Source organism: Nelumbo nucifera, chromosome 4 (assembly GCF_055504915.1).
Source record: "Nelumbo nucifera cultivar China Antique chromosome 4, China Antique-T2T, whole genome shotgun sequence".
In the NCBI taxonomy this organism is placed as follows: Eukaryota; Viridiplantae; Streptophyta; class Magnoliopsida; order Proteales; family Nelumbonaceae; genus Nelumbo; species Nelumbo nucifera.
The window spans coordinates 95,635,252-95,650,092 of NC_142652.1; the positions used below are offsets into that span (position 1 = coordinate 95,635,252).

A 14,841-nucleotide genomic window follows, 5' to 3' on the forward strand; every position below is an offset into this window, starting at 1 on the left:
GGGATCAACCCACGGGTTGTATAGTCTGAGTCATGTGTTAGTTTCTCTTTATTTTTCTTTCTTTTGCTTTGTATTATTTCCTCATTATCAAAAAAAAAAAAAAATTCAACATGGGCTGATTGGCTGACCCCAAGTCCATATATCAAATTTCAGGTTGGATCCAAGTTGAACAAATCAGGCTTGACTTTACCTTGATCCAGGCTTGGGCCTTATCCCATGGTTAAGCTTGAATTGACCTTACACAAGGCCCAACCCACCCAACTTACGCCCGTTTGAAGAAATTGAAGACTTCACTACTTCAAGCTTGAAGCTTATTTCTAATTAGACCTTTTATGGGCTGGGCCAGGGCGGCTTCAGGCCGGGTTTTGTCTCTGTATTAACAAAATATATCCAGGCCCGATTCGAGCCCGGCCCAACTAATAGGCCTAGGTCTTGAGCCCGAACCTAGCCCTTTATATAAAACTTGAAGCTTAGGCCCAAGTCCCAATCCAACTAGAAAATTGGAAAAGATTTTTTTGTTAAGTAAAAAACTGTTTTATTTATATTAAAAAACCTCAAAACCTAAAAATAATGAAGGATCTCACTATTATTTAAAAAAAATAAAAAATATATATTATATATATAAAATTTATTTTTATTATATAAATACATTATCAAGTCGTGTCAGGAGCCCGGCCAAAAAAATCAGAATGTTTTACACCTGAGCCCATGCCTGCTGTCCAAACTTGACTTAAATCGGATCGGCCCGTCGGGCTACTCGGCCCACGAACGGTATCTTTCCGGTTAATGGACGGTCAACCTGCAAAGGCCGGTTCCTTCCGAAGTAATAAAATTATAAATAACGAAGAAGCCGGTTTAGAAATTGAACCCTAGGTTTCGTTGCTAGATCCAGTTCTATCATCAATTTATCATTGAAGGGGAATCGGACTCTCCTCCACAGGGTCTGAAGCTCAGCAACAAGTCGCAACTCGTCTTTGTTTCCTAGGGTTAGGGTTTTTACTCGGCCCGCCAACCTCTCGCCACAGGTACGAGACCCGCCATGGTTTTGCCGTTTCTTCTCTTCAAGCTTTTCTTTTTCTTAGCATTATAGGGTTAGGGTTTCTCTTGGGCTTTGGTTTAAGTGAGTATGTATTTCTTCTTAGGGCATTTCGTCATCCTCGTTTTTCTTATTCAGGAATCTGTAGCAGTTGTTTGCTACTTCATCTTCTCGGGACTGTTCTTTTAATGCTTCTGAACGTGTCTTCCTTTTCTTTTACCGTTTCTTCATTATATTTCTTTCATCTTGATTGATTCTGTTGGGAGAAAACTGGTATTGGGAACTTATAAAAAAATCTGTTCTTGGGAGTTTTTGTCTCCTGTTTCAATTTATTCTGAAATTCTTTTAGATTTTGGTCGATGCATTTTAAGGTGAAAATCTGTCATTTGCTGTTTGAATTCAGTTTTAGGTTGTTTTGTGAAGGATTCTTCGCCGTTATGGTTCCTTTTTCCCCACTTAATGCTGTTACTATTCTTTTTAATCTTTTTTTATATGCTTTGTTTTTATTATCTGTTGCATAAAGCCGTTTGGAATTTCTAAGGTGATTGAAGGTTGGGTTCATTCATTATTGGTGTAAGGTTTTTCTCACTGAAAAGATGGTGTTTTGAACTGATTAATTCATGTTGATGAATTAGTGGGTCCGTGTAGCTCCTGGCTTTTTAGGGTTTTAGCAGTTTGATATAGTATCTCTCTGTTTAGTACGCTCTTATGTTTGAGATAATCTTTTTTCTATTTTACGTTTTTGGGGTTGAGTTTTTAGTATACTGAAGTCTCAAGTCCCTATCCTCTGAGAATGTTTGCGGGGGTTCCAATATTTTGTTCACATATTCTCTTGTAGGACTTCAATTAAATGTGTATTTAATTGCATTTTGTCTTACAGGAAGCAATTCTACCATCAAACATAGTTGCTTTGGCCCGATATGGGTGAGAGTGGAAAGCGATCCCGCTCACAGAAGGATCATGATGTGGATGGCAAGAACCAAAAAAGACGGTCTAGCAACAAAGAAGACGCAGGGGATGATGAGTTGGTTGTTTATCGCATACTTTGCCCAGATAATGTTATTGGTAGTGTAATTGGTAAGAGCGGGAAAGTGATAAATTCATTAAGGCAGGAGACGCGTGCAAAGATTAAGGTTGTGGATCCCTTTCCTGGTGCCAAGGAGAGGGTTATAACAATATATTGCTATGTTAAGGAGAAGAAAGATGTGGAGGTTGATGATGACAATGATGATATGGAGCCTCTCTGTGCTGCCCAGGATGCACTTCTCAAAGTACATGCAGCCATTGCCAATGCAGTGGCTACTGCTGGGGATTCTGACAAGAAACGGAAGGACAAGGAGGAGGCTCATATTCTTGCCCCTACTAGCCAGTCAGCTAATGTTATTGGTAAAGCTGGTGCCACAATCAAGAAATTAAGAAGTAAGACAAAGGCAAACATCAAAGTTTTCCCCAAGGACACAAATGATCCCACTCATTCATGTGCTATGGATTTTGACAACTTTATTCTGGTAAATGGATTCTCTTTGCCTACTAGCTTATTTTTAAGACTAGCTAGTGGACTCTTGCAATGCATGAGTAATGTTGGAAAAAAGATTTTATGATTTTATGTGCATATCAATTAATAAAAAGTGTTTGAGGATATGGAAGATTTTAAGAAAAAAACTGTAATTTAACATTCAATAATCGTTTTATACTGTTCAAGTAATTATTGAAATATAAGAAGCTGATAAATGATGATATATGACTAAAATTTATTATGATCCTTTATATATTTTTAATTTACAAAGTGAGTAAACCACATCTGTGAGAAAAGAGAGGGCTCCTGGCCTCTCTCTTTCCTCTATATAATATAATATAGATATAGATTTCAGCAACAGATCAAACCTCTCAAAGGAGAGGGCTTGTAGACTTGTAGCTTGGTGAAACGGTGAAATCATGGGCTGACAACTGCCAAGCATGTGGCCACTTCATGCAAGAAAATGCTGAAGGTTAGGTCTGCATCCAGTCTACCCCTTCCAAGACTCTAGATATCTGGGACCAACTTTACGTAATGGCCCTATCAAACCTTTGTTTATGTTTGGGTCATTCATTGTATGAGAGGATCCCATATAAATTGGATATGTTATAAAAATGGTAACTTGGGTGTGCCTAGGTTAAAAGGTGAGCCATCACTATGACTGATGGAAAAAATTGTGAGGCATCATTATGTGCACTGAATTTCATCTGAACCCAAGCGTGCCTCATTGGGCTTCTTGTTGTTTAAATGAATTATCATTGAATTGATGTTTGAATATGTAAATTACCATTTGTAGTTTGTAGCAATGATGTTTAGAGTTTTGACTGTTTGACCTATATTGTACTTAAAGTTAATAAGATACAACTTTATGTTTTAACTTTTAATATTTAACTTACCACATGGCACTTTGACCTCTAACTAATTGAACCAGTAGGCTTTTTGGAATATTTTATTTCCCCTACAATTTAGATTTGCATTTCTTAAAATTCTTGAAAAGTGGACTCTTGACTTTTTTTATTAGTATGAGATTTAGCTTAGGTTTAACCAAAAATAGGCTGGATAGAATTTAAGAGAGCTTAAATAATCCATAAAACTCACTGGAATCAGGCCACAAAACCCCTAGTTTATTAGTATGATATTTAGCTTGGGTTTATCCAACAAAATAGGCTGGATAGAACCAATCCAAATTTTGCAATGTAGCAGCCCGTATTGGTCAATACATATTGTATGGGTAGGTCACTGATACACTGAAAATGGGAATTTTGGGGTTTTAACCCATTTGAGGGGTTAGGCAGTCCTTAGATCGACCCCCTCAGACCAATTTTTGGAAAAAATACCCTAAAGAAAAAACGTAAAGAATGTGGTTGAAACACCCAATATGCCCCATCCAGTGTATCTGGGTGTATAAGTACTCTGAACCTTGGATAGAACTTAAGAGAGTTTACATAATCTATAAACCTCACTGGATGATGCAATGAAAAAACAGGGTTTCATAGGGTTAATATGTTCTAGTCATAGTTGTCAAGGTGACAAGGTGCCCTTGGAGGTTTGCTTGTCTAATCGCCAAGTAGTTTTCCATAGTGTGTTAGAAAAAACTTTTATATTCTTAATTTTTTGAGGTTATAATTTTAAAATAGACATTTTTAAACTAAAATATTCATTATACTAATTTCTTTTTGTTATTTTCTTATTTGTTATGGTTTAATCAACACAAACATTGCTAAATGCTGTATTGAAATTTCCGTTCTTTCTTCTTTTCCTATAACAGAAAAAGGGGTTCAGCCCCTATATTTTTTTGAAATTTCTTTTCTTTCTTTTTTTTTCTCATGAATATGTTGGGATATGTTGATTTTCTGTACTTAAACATGAAGTTTATACTTATGAAAATTATGGATAATTATTAATGAAATATAATTATTGAACCTAGGGAACTACCCTAGGATACGTATTTTTACTTGAAAAGGATCTTTTGTCCCAATTGCATAAGTTGAAAAATCTAACCTATTGGTTGGGGGTGCTATGGGAATTTTCACCATGTACATACCTTCTTAATATATAATCAAATCAATAATTATATTTGTTAGCAATAGAAAAATATAGAGTAAATAAAGCAAAGAACCATTAAGTTGGTAAAAGTGGTTTTAAACAGGGTTTGGAAGATGGTTAAATGAAACAAAAGTCTGGCTAGAGATTTAGGAGGGTCATCTGTAGGGGTTTGGAACATTAAAGATGTTGTTCATAATGTTCAAAGAGGAGTGCAACAACCTAGAAGCAGAAGACATAATCAGTGTTTTCATATATTTGAAGTCAGCACTAAACGAATCAATGGAGAAAAATTTTCATCCATTCATTCATTCACTCAATGCTCAAATGATTTTAAAAGGGATTATATAGAGGATTTAAAATATCTCTTTTTAAGATCTAAAATATATTTATTTTCCTAAACAATGAAACTAAAAGAATAAATGTTTGCAAGATAATGAATCTTTTAAGTCTCCAAGTACTTTGCAAATTTTAAGGTTCCAATGGAATCTTAAGAAGATTTTGAGAAGGTTTGATTGGATTTAATTGCATATCACGTGGGGCCTGCATGAGTTGCAGCCATAGGCTTATTTTTGTGGCCGGTGCTCCATTTGACCGATACAGCAATTTATTGGGCCCAGGATTACTGAGTATTTTCACACCACTGGCATTGAGTCAGTTTCACATCATATTTATGAAAATATAATTAATGGCCCATTAGTAGAGCTACTAGAAGGTCCAAACAGTTCCAAAGGAAAACTTTTCTTTTGCATTTCTTTGTTTTGTTTTTTCAGCTAATATTTAGTACTTATATGATTGTAATCATATGACATTTTGAAATATGACTTTTAAAATAGAAATATCGATTGTTTTGGAAAGTCATTATGTATGGCAAGTTTTTTAAGGTTTATTTTATGTCATTGTCCATTACACCTTCTGGTTTCCAATAGGATATCGTGCAATAGTTGATCCTTTTGATTACATGTTTGATAGAGGCTCGGAGCAACATTTGAGATTTATTGGCACATGGACTTATGTTGGTTATTTTGTCAGAATGTAATTGAACTGGTCTTTTGTTGGGATCCCATTTAGTGTTTGATTGGGGGCATTTTCTAAAAATAATGTTCAAGTTACTACTTATTTTATTGTAAAAAATAACCCTATAAGTTATAGGCAAAAGCCCGGCCTGAGCCTGGGCTCTATCCCCTACCATAGGTGCTAAGTTTTGGCCCATGATCACCCCCAGGGGGTGCTTAAAGTTCTGCCATTAAAGTTTGCATTTTCTTACCAAGCAACCCTATTCATGATGTTTTTGTTATCTAAACTCGAAAACCAAGGTTGAGGAAGCACACACATGGGGAGAAAACTAAGGTCTTCTTTCATGTAATTCTAATAATGGCCCAGCCTTGTGGTATGGGCCCAATTCAGTGTAAGTTCAAGCCGGGTACCCAACTAGCGCACCTACTCCCATGTTATCCTTCTCTCTCTCTCTCTCTTAAAGTAGAAATTGCTTGTTTAAAATTTTGCAAAGTGAATGTATTATATTGATATCTATTTTCCTCTGGTTTCTTTTGAAATGTTGAATTTCTCTGATACCTGAGTCATTGTTTGTTAATTATTTTTGAGTAGATAACTGGTGATGCAGAAGCTGTAAAGAAGGCACTATATGCAGTCTCTTCTATCATGTACAAGTTCTCTCCAAAAGAAGTAATTCCTCTTGAGGCAACAGTACCAGAAGCTCCTCCAAGCATCATTATCCCATCAGATATCCCTATTTATCCAGCTGGAGGCTTCTACCCAAGTACAGATCCTCTTATTCCCCCATCTAGATCTATTCCTCCTGTGATTGGTGCTACACCACATATGCCTGATCTCCATGGATATATGGATACAGGCAGTGCCTGGCCTGTCTATTCTTCATCTTCTCTTCCTGTAGTTTCTGGTTATGGTGGTTCCTCTCGATCTGAAGAACTGGTAATAAGATTGCTTTGCCCTTTTGATAAGATAGGGCGTGTTATTGGGAAGGGAGGGAGTTCCATTAAGAGTGTGAGGCAGGCGAGTGGTGCTCGTGTTGAAGTTGATGATACAAAGGGTGATCGTGACGAGTGCTTGATAACTGTCACATCAACAGAGGTTAGGGCTTTCTACTTTTGTTTTTTCTGAGAAGTGGGACATAAATTATTCTTCGAGTCTTCTTCTTCACTTTACATGCATGTCCATGAGGCTGTGCATTCATGTATGTTTTTGATAATTCTTCTCAAGAGGATCTTGCCAGTAATAATATGGGAGGTCAATTTGCCAAGTTTTTTCTCACACTATATGTAACATAATCCTCCTGACTCTTTGAAGGAATTGATCAATTGATCAGGCTTGTTTGCTTGATCTTTCATCCTAATATCCTTGGTCAGTAGAATGTGGTTGAAAACCACCCCCATCAGTCATTCGTGGTTTTTGCCTTTAATTTTTTCGTTTTTTGCTTGTTTTTTAACTTAATTGTTAATTTGTGTTTTTTCTGTTGGTTGGTAGGCTTCAGATGATGTGAAGTCGATGGCAGTTGAAGCCATTCTACTACTCCAAGGGAAGATAAATGATGAAGATGACGACACTGTTAGCATCCGTCTCCTTGTTCCATCTAAAATTATAGGTTGCATTATTGGAAAGAGTGGCTCAATTATAAATGAAATGCGAAAGAGAACCAAAGCTGATGTGCGCATCTCCAAAAGCGATAAGCCTAAATGTGCAGAGGACAATGATGAACTTGTTGAGGTCCTTGGAATTTTCTTTCTTCTTTTTCTATATATTATTTGTTTACCTCTTGGCAACTCCATATACTTGGGACCAAATTTTAATTTGAATACAGTTGAACTTACCCCACCCTCCATGTTGCACATATAGGTTGTTGGAGAGGTTAGTAGTGTGAGAGATGCACTTGTTCAGATTGTTTTGAGGCTTCGAGATGATGTTTTGAAGGATAGGGACGGTGGTCGCAACCCCCCTCCAGTTTCTGATTCTCTATACTCTGGTGGAAGTGGTCTTTCAGTCCCTTCAGTCCTGCCTAGTGTTCCACCAGTTGCTCCTTTGGGGGGTTATGATAGGGTTGAAAGTGGAAGCAGCTTGGGCATGTTATCTTCAAGCAGCCTTTATGGATATGGATCATTGTCGGTAAGCTTCTTTCAAGTAGCTAAACAGTCGATTTCTTTTCTTTGCTCTTCTCTGTGTACACAGTCATGAATACCTCTAACTTGCTTTGGGGTCCAGATGAACAATGATGAACAAGAACCTTTTAAATATGGGACAATAGCTTTGTTAGTGACTCAGCACCGGCTGTTATGTTTGCCTTTTAGTTTAGATTGACATGTTTCTGGTTAAACTTTTATTCCTTGCTTGATCATAAAAAAATTATCTAAAATACTTAAGTCACTGTTTGTTTGTGTTTAAGAGACTGGAGAGGCGGAATAAAACACTCTTCCTTTATTTCTTTGATGTACATGTGGAATAAAACACTCTTCTCTATTTGTTATTGTATAATATTGATACTTCTCTACTTTAGTTCTTCAATTGATAATTTGATAAGCTCCTGGGGATGGCATCCCTGTCATCATTTTTTACTGCTACAGCTTTCTTTAATTCTTATAAACTAATTTTTTCTGCTGATAAAAAAAATGATTCACATTCTTATCAAATCTGATATTCATTTGAAAGATCTTGTAAATAGAATTCTTCTTGAAAACATGCCTTAATTTTTTTTTGTTCAAAAGAAACTAATTTTTCATATCAAACAGAAGTAGGGGAAGGAATATAGTTGGTAAAATGTTTTTGATTCCACTATATGAGTAGTTCAGCATTGCCAAGTCATCTCTTTTTGTCCCGACTTTCGCATAGGATTTGGTTTTGTCAATTCCACTAACCTTTCATTTCTTTGTTCTTTGCTTTCTTATGAAGGGTGGAGAGAATGGTTATGGATCACTTTCTTCATATTCATCAAAACCATATGGAGGGTTTGTTTCCACACCTGAATTCGCATCTTGAATATAGCTTCCTTTCTTTTTATTTGTTGTTTTACTTGACTGTACTTCATCTATGCCATTTTTGTTGCAGATTGCCTCCGCCTTCTGCTCTTGAGATGGTAATTCCCGCAAATGCAGTGGGTAAAGTTATGGGAAAAGGTGGAGCAAACATGGGCAACATCCGAAAGGTGGGTTTTGGTTTTCCTTATATGGGATGCACTGCATTCTGTTTAATCAGATCAGTTAAACTTCTCGCTTGTCAGCTTGCTTTTAAAGACATTGGTAACATTACATCATCTTTGTCCCGTTACTCCATTAGAACATAACAATGGTGGAGTGTTGCATGAATTGTTAGTGGAGGGATGGGTGCTATTTTAAGTTAATCATTCTAATGACGTGTTCACTTTCTTATGAAGCAAACGCTGTGCGATTGCCTGAATTTCAATTCGATCCCATTAAGGGTGATCCAAATTTGATTTTTGTATAATTGGATTGAATAGTGATCCACCCCTAACAAACCCAAATAACTTTGATTTGAATTGGTTAAATATATATGCCTATATATACTTAGAAAGTTATATTGTATGCTAAAGTTGGTTTGAATGTTGTTCTTTACTGAAGTGTTATAGGTTCAAGTTTCATGCAAGTAGTTATCAATTCATTTTGTTCATGGAATACAATATCAAAACCATTTCTAGTTTATTATTATAATAATAAAAAATATTTTTGGATCATTTTTAGTTTAGTTTAGTTATACTGTTCAATATCCAATTGTAATACGAATTGAATTGCATCTCATATAAATCTGATGTTTAAGATTCTATTTATATTCTCATATAAACGAAGCAAATTGTGTGTTCTACCTATTATCAGATTCAATTTGATCTGTTCGCAACCCTACTTACGTATCCTTTGCTATCTTTAACCTGCTACATAGGGGGGTGTTTCCCAACATGGAAGATTGCAATTTCAATGATTTTTGGGACTTGAGTCATTCAAGATCAGCCCATTCTCCAATCATTGATTTCTGGAGTTGAATCGAACTCCCCATTGATTTCAAATTACAAATATTCCTCCTGTTAAGATAGTGACTTTTTTATGGTTTTAAAATGCAAAGTATGTTTCACCTTGGTGGGTCTTGCTTTCAATTTTGTGCTTACATTGGGCCCATAATAATATGGAAAGTGCATGCATCCCTTCTTTTGAAAACAAGAATTGTTTCATGTTAAAGAAAACCCATGTTTTTTTTTTCATGCCTAGAAATCACTTAAGTAGGTTTCTCTTTATGGGGAATTAGATCAAGTTATTTGATTACTGGCACATGAGATCTTGGTGGGGTACATCTACTATGGTCAATTTTGGTATATATTGGTCAACCAGCACTTTCTGTGCTCTCTGTTTCTGTGTGGGATTATATCCCAAAATAGGTGTTGACTTCGTAGACTTATTGTGTGTGTGTGTGAATTGCTTAAGGTTCTATATCTTTCACTTTCAGTTCTAAGCCTTCAATATTTAACTGTCATCATTATGTTACCTCTGGTAAGATCTGCATGGTTCCTCTAGATCCTTCAGTTGATTGTGAAGCATATTTGGCATATTTTGTACTTAAAGGCAGCATAATCCTTGGTTTTTTGTTTTGGTTGAAAATCTAATCATGCTTACAGAATTACTTCTTTTATTGGGCCAGATCTCAGGTGCAACTATAGAATGTTGTTCTTTACTGAAGTAGTTATCAATTCATTTTGTTCATGGAATACAATATCAAAACCATTTCTAGTTTATTATTATAATAATAAAAAATATTTTTGGATCATTTTTAGTTTAGTTTAGTTATACTGTTCAATATCCAATTGTAATACGAATTGAATTGCATCTCATATAAATCTGATGTTTATGATTCTATTTATATTCTCATATAAATGAAGCAAATTGTGTGTTCTACCTATTATCAGATTCAATTTGATCTGTTCGCAACCCTACTTACGTATCCTTTGCTATCTTTAACCTGCTACATAGGGGGGTGTTTCCCAACATGGAAGATTGCAATTTCAATGATTTTTGGGACTTGAGTCATTCAAGATCAGCCCATTCTCCAATCATTGATTTCTGGAGTTGAATCGAACTCCCCATTGATTTCAAATTACAAATATTCCTCCTGTTAAGATAGTGACTTTTTTATGGTTTTAAAATGCAAAGTATGTTTCACCTTGGTGGGTCTTGCTTTCAATTTTGTGCTTACATTGGGCCCATAATAATATGGAAAGTGCATGCATCCCTTCTTTTGAAAACAAGAATTGTTTCATGTTAAAGAAAACCCATGTTTTTTTTTTCATGCCTAGAAATCACTTAAGTAGGTTTCTCTTTATGGGGAATTAGATCAAGTTATTTGATTACTGGCACATGAGATCTTGGTGGGGTACATCTACTATGGTCAATTTTGGTATATATTGGTCAACCAGCACTTTCTGTGCTCTCTGTTTCTGTGTGGGATTATATCCCAAAATAGGTGTTGACTTCGTAGACTTATTGTGTGTGTGTGTGAATTGCTTAAGGTTCTATATCTTTCACTTTCAGTTCTAAGCCTTCAATATTTAACTGTCATCATTATGTTACCTCTGGTAAGATCTGCATGGTTCCTCTAGATCCTTCAGTTGATTGTGAAGCATATTTGGCATATTTTGTACTTAAAGGCAGCATAATCCTTGGTTTTTTGTTTTGGTTGAAAATCTAATCATGCTTACAGAATTACTTCTTTTATTGGGCCAGATCTCAGGTGCAACTATAGAGTTTGTTGAGTCAAAATCATCCCGTGGTGATCGTGTTGTCCACATATCTGGCACACCGGAGCAAAAACGTTCAGCTGAGAACTTGATCCAGGCATTCATAATGGCCACCTGATCTTGTTGGATGTTATCCAGTACATTGAAGGTGAAACCTAGTTTAAATTCAGGGTTTTCTATATCGGAGGATTCTTCTCTGTAGTTCTTTTAGGTTTTGGTTCCAGAGAGGAACTTAAAATCCTTGGGATTCCGTTACTGGAATTCCTTCTATTTCCTCCTTAACAGAGCCCATTCAAGATTTTGTTGGACTTGAATCTAACTATTATTGGGAGCTGGGCTTCTGTCTGATGCTGAATCTGATCTTCTTACCAGTTTCCTAGAACTTATAGGATCTTTCCTTTATTGGTGTTTTATCATGCCCTATCTTTGACCAGCGTGGATCCCATCATGTTTCCGTTGTTGCTCTATGATCTTTAAATTGATTTTCACACCATGGCGTATTCTGTGTTGATCTCACTGCTGCTCGTAATATATAATTATGTTTTATATTTCATGCCAATCAATCCTTGCCTTCAGCTTTTCTGAGTAGGATTATGTCTCAATCAAACAACATACGGTACAATGTAGCTGCTGGTTATCTTTTTTTTTTCACGCTATTCTCCATACCTGCTTTACATATAGAGTGTGGCTTGATCTCAGAAATACTATGCCAGAAACTTAGGAAACACCTCCAAGAAATATTGAATTCCTGGCATTCTTGCTTCTTTGCTCTCAGCTTTCCTGGGTAGGATCATTCTATAGACTATACACTGACTGCAATGTGTTTGGTGGTTACCTTCTTTCACTGCATTCTTCTGACCTGGTATGTCAACATTATAGGTTGATATTTGAAAACCATGCTACAAAGTTAGGAAACATCACCAAGACATTGAATTGCTGAAAATCTTGCTTCTCAATATGCCACTCTATCAACCAACCAAAAAAGTGTGCCTTTCTGTCCTCTCTATCTACTTAGTATCATGCCTAGCAACAATATGACAGTGAAATGTGGTTGGTGGTTGTCTTTTTTTCTGTGGTATCCTTTTGATCTAGGTGGGGCAGAGTGTATAGGAGCCAGGAAAAGAAAAAAAACATGCCACTGTGTGGCTTGAGTTTTAACCTGGGTGGCATGCAGATTGTAGCTTGATTTCAGAAAATTCATGCTTGTACAAACTTAGGGAACATCACCAAGAAACTTTGAATTCCTTGCATAATGCATCTCAATAAGCTATTTGATCCTTGTTCTCGACTTTTGCGAGTAGGATCATCTCTTTCAACAGTATACTGTTTAATGTAGCTCGTGTATTTTTTGCATTATTCTTTTCTAGGGCTGCAACTTGGGTTTGGTTGGGTTGGGGTTGGGGATCTGTTAAATTTGCAATGGGCTTCAACCTGGAGCAAGGTTTGGCTGAACACGATGGCTGCTCAGCAGGCTGTGGAACCAATGATGAAGTTCCACGGCAGCAATAAATTCATGGGCCCCACTGTAAAGGTGCGGGCCCCACTTATTTTATTACTGGCGTGGAACCTCATCATTGGTTCCACAGCCAGCTGAACAGCCAACGCGTTCAGCTAATCCGAATTCTTCAACCTGAACCAGATGTTGCTGAAAATTCCTTGCATCATTGCTTTGCAATGTGCTATTTGATTCCTGGCCTCAGCTTTTTTGAGTAGGATCGTCTCTGTTGACAATATACTGTTTAATATACTTGTGGTTGTCATTTTTTGCGTTAATTCTTTTCTAGGGGTGCAACTTGGGTTGGGGATCTGTTAAATATGCTATTAGGCACTGATCCTGATGTAGCTGAAATTCTTCAAATTGGGCAACCTAATAGGCACCTCTTCATCTGCTTAGCATTGCAGGTTCTCAGAAAAACATGTTACAAAATTAGGCAAGAAACCCAAGAATATTTAATTCGTCATGATGTCTACTCAATATATGCCATTCGATCCTTGCCCTCAGCTTTGCATTTCTGAGAAGGTTCATGTCTATTTACAGTGCAATGTGGCTAGTAATTGCCATTTTTCCATGGTACTTTTCTGAGTTCTCACCTGATTGACACGTACAATATAGCCTGATCTCAGAAAAACCATACTACAAAGTAGGGGAGCTTCCTTTATTTCCACATCTTTAGATCCGTTGCTCTTGACATTTCGGAGTATGGTCATGTCTATTATTGACAATAGAGTGCAATCATCATAGTTGTCTTCTTTGGTGGTGTTCATCTGAACTGGTTGACTTAACTCAGAAAACCATGCTAAAAAAAGTTACGGAACAATCCAAAGAAACATTTAATTCCACAAATTCTTGCGTCTCTATATAATATTCGGGTCTTCATTGCAGCCAGCAGGGACTAAATTCCCAACATACTTGTGCTTCCCAGGCATTTTCCCATATCTGTTTGGTCAATGCTATTTCTCTGCTCCCATTACTTCCTTTATTTCATTTTCATGCTTGATTATTCTTAAAACGATCCTTTCACGTTCAACTTTCAAATATTTCTAGACAGATGCTTTTGGATTATTTTCCAGGATTCTCTTATATCATAGCTATTTTGTATACTATAATCCGTTGGAAGTTTTCATGATCCTTGATCATCTATACAATGCCATTTTCTTTACCCTATTTTCATGGCTTCCCAATAGTCAAAGCTAACAATTCTATCTAGAAACAACGATTCCTACTTTCAACATCAAGAGTAGTGGTCTCTTCTTACTGAATGACCAATTCATCCCTTTCCTTACAGAATGACCAAATTCATGAGCTATTAATTTTGTGAAGCACTGGAATGGTATGTGCTTGATTTCTTGTGTATGTATCCACCAAAGTAACTGTTGTGGCAGAGGTTGTATTTTGATTTGTTTGACAATATGAAACCAGGACCCTTGTTATTGGTGACTTGTAAACAAAAGGGTGAATGAGCTGCAGTTCTAGCCAATCACCATATCATGATGCATACAATCCGTTTTAATTTTCTGGTTATGGTTTAACAAGTGGACACATGTTTAAAATTCCAATTTGTTTACTTGACTATGTAGCACGTTTAATACAACACAAAAGGTTTCTGTCACGTTATTAAATTATCCGAAGTGGCAAGTACTATTTCCTAAAGTTGTTAAAAGTACCACATGGTTTCAACCTTGGTCATTAGTTTGAAAGGCCCCTAGTCCAGCAGCATGGTTCGAAGCACCAATGCATTTGAATTTTCTGTGTATACAGCTTTAAAAATCCTTTTTACTTTCAGAAAGCTTTAAGACAAAAGAAAGGGATTCCGTCATGTCATTACATACGATTTTTATCATGTCACATGGTCTGTAATTCTTGTAGTTTGAAAGGCTCAAGTGTAGCAGCATATTTGCTTATCAAACAAAAGGTCTAACATGGTTCAAAACATGAGCTTCGACAAGGTTTTTGTGGTTACGGTGTACAAATTTGTTTTT

At 36.4% G+C, this 14,841-nt stretch overlaps 1 protein-coding gene across 2 annotated transcripts; it reads left to right on the forward strand.

Annotated features, from left to right (window-relative positions):
- Positions 1-857: 857 nt before the first annotated feature.
- Positions 858-11,920, forward strand: LOC104610791 (KH domain-containing protein At4g18375). Of its 2 annotated transcripts, none has more exons than XM_010277578.3 (8): positions 858-1,025; positions 1,917-2,544; positions 6,204-6,707; positions 7,101-7,340; positions 7,470-7,736; positions 8,517-8,572; positions 8,673-8,769; positions 11,348-11,920. In XM_010277578.3, exons 2-8 carry the CDS (start codon positions 1,957-1,959, stop codon positions 11,477-11,479), a joined length of 1,884 nt encoding a protein of 627 aa, XP_010275880.1. In that variant the 5' UTR covers positions 858-1,025; positions 1,917-1,956; the 3' UTR covers positions 11,480-11,920. The 2 variants fall into 2 exon arrangements, with proteins under 2 accessions (XP_010275880.1, XP_088759182.1); XM_088903056.1 differs by lacking the exon at positions 11,348-11,920 and adding an exon at positions 10,269-10,325 and having other exon boundaries at positions 865-1,025.
- Positions 11,921-14,841: the final 2,921 nt, after the last annotated feature.